The sequence below is a fragment of the Xylocopa sonorina genome, chromosome 2 (assembly GCF_050948175.1).
Source record: "Xylocopa sonorina isolate GNS202 chromosome 2, iyXylSono1_principal, whole genome shotgun sequence".
In the NCBI taxonomy this organism is placed as follows: domain Eukaryota; kingdom Metazoa; phylum Arthropoda; class Insecta; order Hymenoptera; family Apidae; genus Xylocopa; species Xylocopa sonorina.
The window spans coordinates 15097009-15112950 of record NC_135194.1 but is presented as its reverse complement, the minus strand read 5'-3'; the positions used below and the strand labels follow the sequence as shown (position 1 = coordinate 15112950).

At 49.3% G+C, this 15942-nt stretch overlaps 2 protein-coding genes across 6 annotated transcripts in view; both read right to left on the bottom strand.

Moving 5' to 3' along the window:
* LOC143433023 (serine/threonine-protein phosphatase 2B catalytic subunit 3) overlaps positions 1–15942 on the bottom strand; it is a 122294-nt gene that overhangs the window by 75122 nt on the left and 31230 nt on the right. The gene's annotated exons all lie outside the window — the stretch shown is intronic.
* LOC143433135 (uncharacterized) lies at positions 574–2867 on the bottom strand. Its single transcript, XM_076910281.1, has 2 exons — positions 830–2867; positions 574–719 (listed from the first exon to the last, which is right to left on the bottom strand). The coding sequence occupies exons 1-2, from the start codon at positions 2865–2867 to the stop codon at positions 574–576; spliced, it is 2184 nt and encodes a 727-aa protein (XP_076766396.1).

The window sequence follows — 15942 nt, the reverse complement described above, 5'->3', positions numbered from 1 at the left end:
TCACGTTCTCGTCTCAAAGTCAAAGCAGTTCGGTCGGAGATCCGTCCCAGAAATTATACTGGCTTATCGTAATCGTGCATCTGACATGGTGGGGAAAAAAAAGTCGCGGTTAATCTCGAGGTATCCTCGAGCGGAACAGCTCTCCCACGGATTAGCAGAGAACCGACGTTGCGTTATTCGATGGTGTGTCTCGCGCGCCAACGCACGTCCCACGGTAATTCGTGGTAATTAACTATTGATAAATATTGATCGAGCCACCGTCGAGCGACAATGTTCACCCCCCTCTCCATTCTGTTATCTTTCCAATTAATGCAGCGCGTACGCTCCGTCCGCGGCCTCTCTCTTTCCTCGAGGATGATTTATGCGCGACCGCGGTTTATCGCTAGTTGTAAATTGCTGTTTGCCGCCGCGACGCGGGAAGAAAAGCCGCCGCGATCTGCTCCGCTTTTCCATCGATAGCGTCGCGCCGCGTCGCGTCGCGTTGCGCGCGGATAAATCGACGTGGCCATTCGTTTCCTCTTTACGAGCCTCGCGACGCGCGCGGGAATTCTCCCTGAATTTATGACGGATATTCTAAGTCGAATGGTCGATAAATCCCGCGCTGTCCGTTTCTTCTTTTAATATATCGCGAGCGTCGAGTAAACTCGCGCAGGACACCCCTCGCGTGTCCATCTGCGCGCTCTCTAAAAGCTCGCTGCTCCCTGGCGAAACTATAAATCCTGGCAATACCAATCGAAGCGACGCGTTGCTAACCCAGTCGCGAAACAATCGAAGCAACGCGTTGCTAACCCAGTCGCGAAACAATCGAACCGCGTGGACGTTCGATTACCTGTGACACGCCTCTCGGACATATCGGTATTCGGCCTGGTGCACTTTATTATGGGTCTGGTCGCCATCTCCTCGACGCGTTTCACCTTCGTCGCGACGCACTTGGCGCACTGCGTCTGCCTCGACGTGGCGGACTTATCCGGCGACCGTCTGCTGATCATTCTCTGTAGAAACGATTGGAAGCTGTTCATCTTTCGCGCAGACTCGTGATCCTCGAAAACGTCGTCCTCTATGCTGCAAGAGGAGTTGTCGCTCTTTACAGACTTCGACTCCGTTCCAGGATTCTCATCTCTCGAATCAACACCAGCGTCCGTCGGTTCTTTTCTACTGTCCAGCCTTACGCTCGCCTCGATGCTGGAGACGTTCGAATCCTTCGAGCCACGATTCAAACAGCCACCACTGGCATCGGTTACTCTGCTGGCCACCTCGTCGAACGATTCGTCAGTGACAGACACGACAGAGGACTTTTCGGACTCGATGGTGACCCACGAGTCGGTGTCGATGTTGGAGGACAAGTTGACGGTCAGATTATCACCGCTGAGCTCGCCCTCAGTGTACTTGTTCGAGACTGCTGAGGTGTACTCGTCGTCGGACACCTCCACGATCAAGCTCTTCGAAAGACTTCTGTGGGCCTCGCCCAATTTGTCCACGGATCCTGTGGCGACGTCCTCGACGCACAGATCGCTGCTCGAGTTTGGCGAGACGACGAATTTTAATAAATACTCGCTGTCCACACTCTCGAGACGTTTCTTCTTTGGACTCAGGATCTCGTCCAGCATCGACTTGGACCTCTCCAACCTCTTTATATAGTCCATCGATAGCAGGTCTCCGTCGTTCGTCACGATCGAACCGCTCTCAGAGACGTCAGACTCCGATCGACTCTTCTTCTTCAGCAGACTATCGTTTCTGGGGGACGAGGTGCGTTCCTTGATCTCCTCGCACATGCTGCGCCATTTTCGTCTCCCTGTGGAATCTTCGTCTTCCTTAGACGATGGCAATCCTTCGATGTTGGACCCAACCTCGACTTTGTCATCCTGTTTATCCTTTTCCTCAAACTGCTTCTTCGAAGCCTTCTTCATATTGTTATTACACTCCTCACTGTTATCCTTCTCAGTGTGACTGAGATTGTTAATGGTACCATCCTCGTTAACGACCACGGTTTTAGTAGAAATATAAGTTCGTCCAGTGTTCTTGTTAGGCGTCAAGGTGACAGTCTGCATGTAGCTCTCGTGGATCATCTCCTTCTGCTCGTTGCTGACCGTCTCCCCAAAGCTGACGTCGATAGCCTCCTTGAAGATCTCTTCGCCGACCATGTCCTTCCTATCTCCAACGTTCTCCTCGTTCTCGCTCCCTCTTCGCACGGTAATGGCGTCGTTCGACTGCAGGAACACCATGAATACCTCGGAGACCTCGTGCAAGCTCTGCTCCAGACACGAGAGATCGTCCTCGCGCGGGTGCTCCGACTCCAACGAGCTGTCCGAATGACGAAACGGCGAGCCGGCCACGGCGCGCAGGGAATTGTCGAATAGATTGCCACGGGACTTGTTCAAACTCTGGCTGAAGATCGGACTGACGTTGTTGCTCTCGCTCTTCTCTGACGACAGGTCCGCCTCCGTTTCCCAGTTTATCAGCTGCAGACGCTGGTGCTCCTTGGCCAGCATCGTCTTCAGGGTGTCGTTGTCCACGGTGTGCCTCCTGCGAAGCGGGCTGCTGTGCTTCTTGCCGGAGAAGCACGCGTTGAAACGCATCTCCAGGGCTTTCTTCAGTCTGCTGATACCACAGGGTTTCTCAGCGTCCTCGGATGGCTCGAGAGCCTCCTCTTTGGGGGACGCGTCCTTGTTGGGCGTGGGCAGCGGCGCTCGTGGTGGTCTCGGTGTCTTTTGCAATTTCAACGCGGTCAATTTCTCTATCAGCTTCTCTATGGCTGGACTCACCCTGCGATCTGGTTTCAACGCTGTCGCGTGTTCTGGTGTCCTGTAGCTGTCGTCGCACAGCGGCATTTCGATCGAGCCTGAGGAGCTGTCGCTTTCGTCGGACATCATGGCGTCTGGTTACTTCGAGTCGCGTCTTCTTCGATCCGTTGGTTCTGATTTCAAGGACGGATGTTTGAATTTGGTTATTTCGATGGGATATATCGTACTGTTGGATTGGTTTACGTTCGATGGTGTTGAGTATCGAGTATTCGTACCTTCGAGGATCCTGGGCTCAGAGTTCGAGGCGATTCAAACGAGTCGCCAACGGCTGCGACGAACACGTTGCGATAATGAAAACGCCGGTTCCTTTGTTGCTTACGCGAACACGACGAAAACACGCACCGCGCGGCACTGCGGTTCTGAACGTGGGAATCGCGAGCGATTCGCTTCGAGGAGAAACAAACGAAGTGCGAGATGGAAAGTTACTCTGTTGCATGTAATGGCCGATTCTAGAAGACTGGAATCGATTCAGCGATCGCACGCGTTCATGCTGGAACAAGGCTCGATCGCAACGGAGTTCGATCTCGATTGGCGTTTCTCAGATCCAATCGGAGTTTCATATTTCTCTAGTGACTATTCACTGACTATTGGAAATTGATCAGAATTCTTTTCAATTATGGATGCTTCCTTAATTTCATAGTATCATTCGGTCATGTTGTATTAAAAATCATGAGAATTGTGTCTGTTGTTTATCATGTCTCTAGCATCGCTGTTTAGGTTATGTTAAGCATACTTTATACGTTTCACAGGAGAGAGAGAGACACAGATGAAGACGGATAAAATTAAAGAAGAATGCAAAAGAATTCTCTTTAGAATATTTTATATTTACGACTTATTTCTAAATTTGCACGAGTCTCGAAAACAATGCATTAGAACCACACGAAAATCACGAACCGTCTTCTCGGTACCAGTATCGTGAGCAATATTCTCAGAACAACTTTATCGTCAAATTCCGCGCGGACGCGTAAACAAGTCTGAAACATTGTTAACAAACGAAGCAACAGTGGTGCTGTGTCGCTGGCCGTATCATTGAAACGCAACCGAGACAAATGAGCAAGCCTCGCGGTTTTATCGCTCGGACTTTACGACGTTTACAGTATCGGCGAGCTCGCTCGTTCCATCGACGAAACGTGGCGAAACTGAAGTCGCAGAGTGCATTCTTGATCGCACCTGGTTTTGGTAGGACGCGAGTAGATCCCCTGCGTCGCTTCTTTCTTCCTCGATCGAACTCTCTTCTCTCATCGTCGAACGAAATCGTGGACGTTCCGCCTCTCTCGCGCTCCCCTTACTTTGCCATTACGTTGCCGTTTACGTCAAGCTGGACGTTTGCTGACTCTGCGAAAAATCCGAGATTGCGGCAATCTTTAGTCGAAAACTGAGATATCGACACGTATTCTCGTGTAATCGAGTACGCACCGAGCGACGTGCATCGTAACGAAACGCACGTTCGATCGCGAACCACTCAACGAGTATTCTACCAAACGAAACAATCGAACGAAGCGTCTAACAAGATCGAGAATTAGTTAGAAAAAAAAAAGAATTAGTCGAAGATCGAGCAACCTATGGGAGCAAATCCGTCGCCAAGTAGATCCCACTTGCTCAGCCCCAGCATCCGTATCAGCCTGGTCATCGCGGTGGTCCTGCGTCTGAGCGTGCTCGTCCTCTTCTCGTCCTTCTCCGGCGCGTTTCGATCGAAGAACGCCTTGATCTTCAGAAATCGTCCGACGCTCGATTCCTGCGAGACGCCGCCGCGGCACCTCGTCTCCGTGCCGTTTCTCAACGGGGTCAAGGGGGATCGCGAGACCCGATGAACTTTCTGCAAGTTTTGACGCACTGCGAGGTACAGGTTATCGTCGCGATTCGCGAGCAAAGGGGCGTCCAAAGTCCTCCACGACTTTCGACACTTCTCTCTCGCTGCTTCGCGTCCCTCGACGTCCGTTGTCGAGGTGTCCGTGTCGTCGCTCTTATCGTCGAGCGATCCCTCGTTCGATAGCATCGTATCCCACGGGTTCCACCAGCATACCACCCACGTGTCTCGATCAGCAGTTTCCACCAGTCTGTTCAGTGGATCGATTGGCGGAACGGTTACGGGATCTGCTCTTGGTTTCGTTTGGTTCACGGTCATGGATCGTGGTCTGGATAGACGAACTCGACTGTAATTGGTGAATCTGGTCGTCGTTGATTGGTCGTGTATTTAGTCCCTTCTGAGATCGTTGTCTGATTCGTAGAAATTGCCACGAACTATGTAGAACGTTCAGTGAACTCGTTTATGATCCACTAGTGAGATTTGAATTACTTCAATCGAATGGGTATCGTGCAAAAATGAACGTAATGTTCCAAGTCGATGGAATTCCGGGTGAGATCACCTCAAGGCAGACGATGGCCGCCATTTTTCTCCTCCACGATGGAATTCAGTGCTCCAGGACGTAACTGGCCCGTTTAAACCGCAGCCAACTTCTTATTTCCCCGCGATCCACGCGAGAGATACCGAAAGTACTCGGCGAAGATGGAAAGGAAACTTTTTAGATTAGAGGAGTATCGTCCCGGGAGACTCTCGCCGTGGTTCCGACAGGAAATTCTGATAAGATTCGGTGGATGGAGGGTGGCGATAACGGGGATCGCGTACCCGCGGGTTCGACTCGATCCAGTCGATCTAAAACGCACGGGAACGCTGTTCACCGGCTGCTTTAGAAAGCCACCCCTCCGCGTGCTTTATAAATAACAACTTTTCGAGCATCGTTTCGTCTCTCTCTCGACGAGGATCTCTCGTCTCTGTTGCCAGTCGCGTCGAATTTCCATCGAGTATCACGGATATACCTTCAACCCCCTCGAATGCAACGCGTTAGCGCGAAATTGCGATACGGATGGGGTGGTTTAAGAGACACGCGCCTCGGTGTATCCATTGGACACACGCCATTTGGGAAATCAATGTTCGAATTTCGAAGGAAACGCGAAAAATTACGCGGTTAAGATCGCAGGGGACATAGATCGTTCCTGGTCGAATCTCCCTTTTCAATGCTTTCTATTTATTTTCTACCTCTTCGAAGCGTACGACCAGCTATGTTACATTAAGCGCATTGTAAACCTACTTTGTAATAATTCGTTACGATACATCGCATGTATGAAGTAATTAAAAGCAGCTCGTGTAAGCGTGTATGCAGGTACCGTGATCTTAATCGTGCTACTAATCGTGTTACTAATCGTTCACGGGAACGTTCTTCTTAACGAAACTACGAAGGATATCTAAACTACACGCTGTACGTGAATAATTATTCACCATTGCAATATCACTTTCTAATCCTTCCTAATGAATTGCTATTTACACGTACATCGATAATTACAAGAGTCTACAAATTTCGTTGCAAGTTGCGGTTGACTACCATCTACACTCATGATCTGTATAATTTTACAGTAACTTATTCGCTATTCGAACTAAACATTACTCTAACTTGTATCTTACTATACCTTAATACATTGACGCATTCTAATACAGTGTTAAAAAGCTTCTGCCAGGATTTACAATAATTTACATCGACGATATATTTACAGTGTTGCTTACAGTGTTGTTAATTTATTTTACGAGGGACCAAGGAAGCGGGCAACGGTGGGGAATAAATCGAGCCACGTTTAAAAAACACAAGAATCAGTTCGTAAAAACGAGGAATAGCCAAATGCATCGAGAACTAAAACCTAACGATACGTTAATCTATTAAAACAAGTATAAATCGGGATTTAAGAGAATCCTCACCGTTGCCCGCTCCCACTTCCGCTTTTACATTTTAACTAAAATAGGATGTCTGACTAAATTACATCTATCGAACCGTACGCAATTCTATCGCAAAGATTACAAGACTAACGAACTAGAAACGATCCCTTAAAATAGACGACGATTCGATGAACTTAAAAACGAGAGAATTTGAAGCACCGCGAACCCGTTGCACTTAATTGCTATACTTATTAATAATCTCTTAAACTATCAGTCTCTCCCTCCTAATAATGAACACAATTTACAGCTCGCGATATGTAAAAGTATAATACTGTTCGATTCAAGAATTTCCAGAGATCTCGATCGACAGAGAGTGATCGATGGATCGAGAAAATGAGCGAATCGACGACGTGGATCCTTGACGGAACTCATCGATTCGTTAAGGATCGTCGACGATGTTCGCATTTTCCGATCTTCGATCGATCTCCGTTGATCGATCGGAAGCGAGTTCCTCGATCGTCGAGGCTAGTACACCCCTCTGATATTGTCGCAGTGGTAGCAGCCATCGACGTTCCGTTTCGTCTCACGCGATTTCCAACTCGCGGAAAATCGACCAGGCGACTTGGACGAATCGTGGCCTCCGTGCTGCTTGTGGTCCAACATCTTCGAAACGTCCATTCCTCTGACAAGAATATCAGCACACTTTATAACGTATTTTAACGCGACTCGAAAATCGCTACACAAATTGGGCGTATGTTTTGATTTTAGAACGGTCGTGCGAAAGTGTTCGAGCAACTTGCGCGGTACGATCGTGTACACAACGCGCAAAAACTTGTTTTGCTTGGAAACTGGCTCGTAAACCTAATCCAGGCTGTTATTGCTAAACGAAGATGGAACTGCGCGACTGAAAAATCGCTAAATTACGAACGTCTGAGAGGAATTGACTGGCTAAATAGGAATAACGATTTTTGATAGCGGGTGGAGGAAAGTGGCTAGCGATACTTGGTGATCTCGCTTAGATACTGGCACATCTGAATCGTGGACGCTGGTGGCACCAATGGAACTATAAACAGAGCTGAGACTCGCGTAACCGCGTGGAAAGAATTCAAGGAAAAGCGATACCAGTGGGGCATCTGGCGCGTCGATCTTTTCGTTTTCGCGAGAAATTTGAAAAAGAATCGTAACCGTAAAAATTGCAATGAAACGCGAGGAATTCGACTGTTTCGGTTAGGAATTTGCAGAACGCGAGAGAGATTGTTCGCGCGAGCGCGTTTTCAGGAAACGTCGCGAACGAGCAAGGACCTCGCGACGGGGTGGGAAACAAGAGAAATGGACGTGGCGTACGGTAAATTTCTACTTAAGAGAAAGATGGAGTGGGCACGGGAACGGAAACGGGATCCTCGTGACGAGGTTTCTCGCGTGGCTGCCAAAAGGCGCGTATAAATAGGCCGGCTGACAAAAACAAGTCGCCGCGTCGTGTTGCGCGGGCATTAAGTTTTTAATCGCCACGGATCCGCGCGTTTTACGAGCTTTCCCGCGGCGCAACTCCGGCTGCCGGTCCCGGAATTTTCGATTTCGCTACTCCAACCGAATTATTGCGACCGTTTACGACCGCGTTACCCACTGCTATTATTATTATTTTTTTCCCTATCTCTCTCTCTCTCTTTTACCAAAGACAAATCGTAGATCGTAAACGGCGACGGTTTTGTAACGATTGGAAATAGAATGAAATTTTTACGAACAGCATAAAAACGAAGGTTTAGCGTTTAAAGGTGTTACTTACAAAATGTTGGTCGAAGCAGAGTTCGTAACGATCGCTCGACGCTGCACATCCGACGCACTGTCTCGCGCATCTCGACCTCCACGCCGATTTTCGAGGGGGAGCTATCGATAGATTTCTCGAGAACGCTCTCGAACCGTCTTAAATGTATCTGTAAAAATGTAGTCCGTAGAACGCGAGATCTCACTCGAGCAACGAGATTCGAATTCGAGAATCTAGTCGTGGAACGATCTATCATCGATCGAAGAACACTTGGCGAGTCGAATACTTACAGTAGAAACCTCAAAAGTTAATTAAAACCGTAGGCTCATGTAACAATACATGAGCAGGCAAACATAGAGCATGGTGATGTAAAACGATAAGAAAACGGAGATGTACAAAACGTTCTTTTGCTCCCGCGTGTCGCGGTCGAGCAACGTCCACGAGCACGACATCGAAGGCGTTTAACAGTCGCCTATCGCTAAGTGTCTTTATCCCAGGTTACCTTGTCGATTGACGAAGACGAGCGACGAGGATGGCTTCCCCAGGAGATAATCAGCCAGCGGACGACGTCACGGAACGAGGATGTCTCTCGGGATAATTGTCCATCGGGACACGTGTTCACCTCATGGTGCCTGGATCGCGATCTGAACGGAAGTCGAGGGCGCGGTTCGAGGGTACGCTCGATTCCTCTCGACGAGTCGAGATGGCGTTTCGCGAAACCGCGAATACTTCTAATGGCTTCGAGAGCAGAGTTCGCGAGCTGTTACTTTTGCGTTAAAGCAAGCTCGAGTATCTTACATCGACGTTGCACGCGATTGCACGTTGCATCGCGTTGCATATGTGTACATTAATATAAAAATGTACGTTACATTTGAATTTCGTTTAATTGATACGTTCTCCCTCCCGCTTGGAGAGATACAAAATTGTTTATTATAAAAAACAATGAAAAATCGACGCACCAGTAGCCACGGGCATTAATCAAACGGCGTTGCAGGCTGTACCTCGCGCGATGCAAATTGAAAGCCCTTTTTTTATAATAGAACGAATGAATGTTTCCCGGCTGGTGCTTTATTGCACCGTAAAATTGTTGGCTAATAATTTCTTTTTATGCCGCCGGTGATTTGGCGCGGTGTAAAAGTAATTTTAAACGCGCGGGGATATTTTATGAAACGCGTATGACGCATGGATGTTAAGAAAGCGAGAAATATTCGTCGTTGCGAACGTTTCTGCGCACTCTGTGAAATTCCCTCGGGAGCAGCGAGAAAGCGGTCGTTGATTTCGCCCCGAAAGTTCTTTCGCCTCGCTCGTATGGCGAAAATTTTCGAAGCGTCCTCGTTTAGCGTCCCAAACGAACGATGAAACGGTTCGTCGTCGAATAGTGAAACTCTGGTAACCGTCGAGAAGATAAATCGGGAATTTTTGAAATCGGCCACGCGATTATTGATCAACCCGTCAATTACACGTTCGCGAGTGTCATTTGTAACTTTTCATCACGACGCGCGTCGCTCAACGTAATTTTATGACGCGTTCATTCCCGTTCGATTCTGTCGGACATTTCGGATAGCTGAATAATTCATTCGAATCGATACACAGGATATTACGCACACTGTTGTACAGAAAATTTCTGAAAACATTACAAAACGCTAGGAAAATCCATCGAAAAATGTTCTGCGACGCAACGCGTGTAACTCGCAGAGGCCTCGAGCAAACACGAAGATGGTGCACGTAACAGTGTGCACGATTGATTCGCACGGCCTCGCCAGCTCGAAGAAGAAGGACAACGACGGAGGAGAAGAAAAAGAACGATGAAAATCGTTATTGGAGCCGATTGCGTTAATCATTCGCGAGTCCCACGATAACGAGAAGGCCACGCGCGAATACGGAGAAACGAGCGGATTTCAATGGTGACACTCCCCGCAGACGTATCCACGGAGAAGTCCTTCGAGCGTGCGTGCTCGATCACGGCAACGATAAATAACAAAGAGCGCCGAAACCAGTCCCAGCGACCTACTTGCCGGCTACGGGTGAAATTGCGCTTCGACTGCGAATATTAATAATTAAATAGCCTGGTCGAGCGATCGAGCGCTCCATCGGATGTCGCGATTAATCGTGCGAGGATCGTACGGCCTGCGAATCGAACATTTACCTAAATAATAGCTGAAATTTCTTAAAACCTCGCGATTAAAATTCATAAATACTCCCAGACTCTGAAGAAAGCAAAGAGTACGCTGGTCCAGATCGAACGATGACTAAATGCCGCTTAAACTCTGGCAAAGTGAGCGAGCGAGTCGAAGGCAAACGTAGGAGGATCGCGACTGGCCACGGTGAATAAGACGGAGCGGGAGCGATTTATACGTTTATCGAGGCGGACGAAGGGGTGGGTGCTGGCCGCGAGTCGAAAGGATACGTAAATAAAAGATGGACGGGATATGTAGGTCAGAGGATGAAAAGTAACGAGTCAACCGTGACTGGATGGACGTGAATGAATGAACGGATGGCGGAGTTGCGAGAGAAAAACCTACTGGGGGGGTAGGTAAGAAACGGCGAACAAAAGGGTGGAAGACAAGGGACGGTGTGGCGCGAGGGAGGAGAGAGAGAGAGAGAGAGAGAGAAAGAACGCGGATGTGGCGGAAATAGGTCAGACCGACGGGGGGAAATAAAAAAGAGCCGCGTTAAGAGCAGGTCGGTTGTTCCCTGGAACGTGTCACGGGGCGAGGAGGAACGCGAATTTCTTAGCCCCAGCGTCGGTGTCGATGGCTCGAGGGTCGTGGTTAAACGCGATCCTAGTGCTTCGCGCTCGTGTGTTAAAAGGTTACGTAAAAAACAGAAGAGTCCTCGTACGCTGTATTATGCATCGCGCACACCCCCCTCTCTCCCTGATGTCGAGCTCGTGAGTGTCCAATTCGCTGAATTACAGGCCACCGTCGTAAAGAAATGTAGATGGACTCCACGCGTTTCTACGCTGACCCTGTTCCATTATTAACAGTCGACGGGGACGCTCGAGCGAGAGACGCGACGATGAATCACGAGCAACGACGATATCTCGAGGATAATTCAACATCAGAGACAACGCAGGTCCGGACTAGCAATTGACACGCCCGCCTCGTTCGCCAGCGATACCGGAAACGAGCCGCGCGGCGGGCCAGCGTTCTTACCAACGAACGGCAAAAACGGAAACCTGAAAAAGCAACAGCAGCGGGGGATGGCAGCGCGTTGGATCAAAGACGAACGGAAAAGGGCGAGGTGAAGGGTGACAGGGTGAGAAAGCGAGAGGCAGAAACGGGGGACAGGTAAGTAAGAGAGAAAGAGAGAGAGAGATATAGGTCAGAGGATGGACCGGACGGAATATTGATCCGGCCACCTCACGATAGTTGCCTGTGTTGTGCTATGCTCTGCCGTGTTACCTCTCTCTCTCTCTCTCCTCTCTGTCTCTCTTATTCGATCTCACTCCGTGGAACTCTGGCCCGTTCCTTCTCGTTCTATCGAGTGCCGTGTTCCCTCTGCTCGTCGAAAGCGGATACAGAGGAGCCACGTTGAAGACGCTCGTAGTTTACCTTAGCGTTGAGGGCCTCCGCGCAGTTTTAAATCGAACACCCGAGTTGGACGGAACCGATGGGGGATGTTTGCCATCGCGATTACGAGACGCTCGCGAACTCGGTTAACGCGATGTCACTCTGAAACCCTGATGTTTGCTCGTAAATGATATCGATTAGAATTATTTAACGCTGCACGCGTGAATTTCGATTCGTAACTTTGCGATACGATCGATTTATTTAATGGTTCCATCGAATTTCTTTGTAATCCAGCTCTAATGGGGTCTCACCCTGTCAGTAGTGGTAATAAGACATTGGACGCGTGTAGTTCATAGGTGAAATCGAGACAGGGGATGCTCCGGATGATGGATGCGTCTTGGGGTAATTAAGGGTTAATTTCATAAGTGATACGGTTTGTACGAAATTGTTTGGCTCGATGATGGATGTAAGGAAGTAAATATTCGCACAGCAGGGGTGGGTTCGCGTAGCCCCGACTGATTTGAATACGTATTTCGCTCGATGGATGACACGCTCGTCTTCTCTTGCCCTTAATCGAATTACCAAAATCCCTACATCGGGATGACCGTTATCCTCGATTCCATCAGCCCAACCCCCTTACTTCCAAAAATGAAACCCAAACTTTGGCGTGTGTGTAACCGCCAACAATTTAATCAAGCGAAACGACAAGTCGTACCACTCGAAATAATGGAATAAAATATGTCCACGACGAACGAAACTTTTCTTAAACAAGTTGATCGTAAAAGCATATGCACCGTTTCAAGTCTCTTCGCGTAATTCACGCGTCGCGGAAGGGATGGAAACGCGGAGCGTGGGCAGAACTTAGAAGCTTGAAGCGAGACAAAAGGATTAAAGCGTGAAAAATGGAATACGGGGAAAGGTTAGAAGGTAGTCTAAACTTAGTTCGCGATAGAGGAGGAGCGTGGAGAAGCGTTCGTTCGAGGAGAACGTAATGTGCTGCAGTTCTGTTTCACGAAGCGCGTCGGGGACGCGCACCCGCGCGTTCTCCGCTCGTTCACTGCCTTCTGGCGACCATCACGGCTAATGATAACGCTAACAAAACGAAATGACGCGGAGGAACGCGAAGCTTTCGATAAAAGTTGGCAACGATCGACGCGTCGCCTCGACCGATTTACGAGCCGACGTATAAAGTCAGAATGTCATGAATCTTGGCGATTCTTACGGAACGAGAAGACGTGACGTTCGATGGCACCCGATGGCGTTCGAAGCCACGTAAATCTTGCCGTGACGCGTCATGGTCGACGATGGCGAACCGCGAGGCGTATCGCAGTGGTTCGTTATCGTTCGCCAAGGGTACCGGATGCTGCGCGTGTTCCTCTGTTGACACGTAATTATCGCTGCGCGCCGGTTACACGTGTCTTTCCGTCGCGCGACTGGACCGTTGTTTGAGTTCTCGACGAGCAGCAACGTCGAGCTAATGAAAATCACTCACGTCGCCCTGATAAAGCCGAGTATCTCACCGAGGGTTCGATTCTGGCGCGCAAACGGTACCAAACTCCTCGTTCAACCCTTTCAGATCCTCGAGCGGACGTCGAAATGTAATGCAAGTTCGAACGGTGGAACGTGAAGAATTTCACCGCTGTTCGAGTCACGGACGATGAAAAACGAGACCAGCGACGTTGAGTAACGTTCGTAAAACTATCGCAGAAGAATAACAAGCAGTCCAGTCAATGGCGAAGTGAAAATTGTGCAAGCTGAAACGGGAGTTCCAAGAAAGTTGCGACTCGAGTAAGAACGCGGGGCTACCTGGTAGCGACCATAGCGGCACTTCATCATCCGTTCCCGGGAAAAGGCTCGAAATGTATGAGCGTTCATCGGGGGGAAGATTTTCCGAGCAATTGTACTGACCATCCCCGAGTCGCGGCGGACAGAAGTTCGAAGACAAAGTAGAACTTGCCGGCAGTTTTCCAACGAGCAACAAAACTTCCGCTGAGCTCGCCATTTTTTTTTCTTCCCTCGAATTCCGACCGACTGCGAAGTGTTTCGCCGTGACGCGTCCGTCGCGATAACTCACCGGAGAGGAAGGAATGCAAATAACCGTGGCTCGGTGAAATTCCACGGAACAAGTCGAAATTTTCATCTCTCCGCGAATACGGGTCCGCTTTAATACACTTTCGGATCGTGACGCGCGCTGCGAAGGGAATACGTGATTTACGACGGGCGCGGAATTTAAGAATACGAGATTCACGAGAGCACGGAACCGGATATGGATTCCGTGGTGGATCGCGAAGGACATAGATCAGGGTGTGCTGCGTCCTCGCAGTCGGTCATCGTGAATGAGCTCCGTGCGTTCTATCAGCCGCGAGTCATGAATGGGAGAGGGAATGCGTCGTATTGATTTCAGTTGCTCGCACCTACGCCCCTATCCGTCGCACTCGTCTCCACGTGACCATAATCGTGGGGCCATAATGCGCTAACAGTGTCGTGATCCTGTCTGGCTCTGATAATCGCGTGGGTGACGCCTCTTCTTTGGAATCGTTTCGTTAATCCCTGCATCCTTCGTCCCCTTTTGTTGCTATCCATTGCTATCTATCGCCAACTATGCTCTTCTATGCTATCTTATATCTGTTCGCACTAATCTTCGTATCAATCGAGCCTCGATCGATCTTCTTAGCGGATAGTAAACTGGACTCCAGACATCCTGCTGTCCACGTGTCGTCGCAGGAAGACGCGACTCGCTCAGCAGCAGGCGCGCTTTATACGGCAAAAGTTGGACGAGTGCCCGTCGAACGTCGAAAGTTCAAAGGAACGGCTCTCACGAGCCGATGCACGGACTGGCCAAGTTCGTCGAACCAGGCCGCGTTATCAGCCGAACGACCATGATAAAGGTCTCCGATGATCGATCGGCTCGTAAAAAGGTTCTCGGTCATTGGAGAACCTTTGGCCAGCGATCGATGCCCGCGACGCGGGGGTGAAATCAGCCCTGATTCACGACAGAAATTAGGAAGAACTCGGGCGACCTCGTTCCCGCGGCTGACCGCGTCACTTCCTATTCCACTTGGCCGTTTTAACGCTCCACTGTCTGTGGATTCGAGGAATTCTCGTTCCAACGCTTTTATCTGCTATTAAATATTCATCGTGCGTCTTGCGAGTTATCTATTGCGAATTATTAATCTTACGGTACTGCAACACGAACGTGTGTACATAGCGTGCGCGGCTCTGGCTTGTATTATTTTTTCACTGCTACGTAGCTGGTCGGTTAGTTGCAGAAGATCGAGATGGAGTTTAGAGTGGTCCAAGGAACTTCTGTGTTCTCTGGTAAGCTGTGTGTCTAAAGAGTTACACGGCGCACTGGGAACTACGGGGATCAGGTGGGACGGACGGTCGCGAGGAATAAAGCTTTCAATTTTAATCTCGATTCAGAAAGTTCAACCGGCTGATCCCGCTCGGATAGTGTAAATAAGAACCGAATTTATCGTTTTAATCAGGCGACCGGTCGAACGAAAGTTCATTCACGGTTCTCTTATCTCGCGTTCCTCCAGCACAGCTGCGAGATCGTCGTCGACGAGCGTCTCGATCGTTCTCTCTTCAATTATGCATGCCTATAATTATATATCAGAAGCACTGCGATTGGTATCGGTCGCGAGATCACCGAACGAGAGTTCACGGCCCGCTCCGCGCCCCTCGCCGTCGAATGAATGAGCGAGCGTCATCGGTTGACGTCGAACGATGACACCACAATTATCCGCGATGAATTACGTAGCCGCCTAATCCCGGCTTATCTAATTATAGCCGTTGGCTTAGCGCGCGTGCGACACTCGTCGTCGAGCCAGATTTTTCTCCCATGGGAATCGAGCGAAAATTTTCACTCCACTCTGGACAGACTCCGTCGAGCGTGCACGCGTCGATTAATTAATCACGCGTGGAACACGACTGTATCACTGGCCCCCATTTTTTCGTTAATATTTACCGTTTTAAATATCACGATTTTACGACGACCGCAGAACGAGCGCTCGTCCATCGTTCAAATTTTTATCTCGAGCGCTTGGAAATTCGTAGCCACGTCAAAAATGCATGGGAAATTCACGTAGCGCCAAGAGCAACGCGGATTTAAAAAAAAAAGGGGGGGGGGTGGGGTGGATGGAACGGGGTAAACGCGTA

Excerpts from the sequence above, each read along its gene's own strand:
- LOC143433135 (XM_076910281.1), bottom strand. The coding sequence starts at position 2,867 with ATGTCCGACGAAAGCGACAGCTCCTCAGGCTCGATCGAAATGCCGCTG. Across the intron at positions 720-829 it reads GTCCGAGAGGCGTGTCACAG|GATTTATAGTTTCGCCAGGG; the intron begins GTAATCGAACGT and ends TGGTATTGCCAG.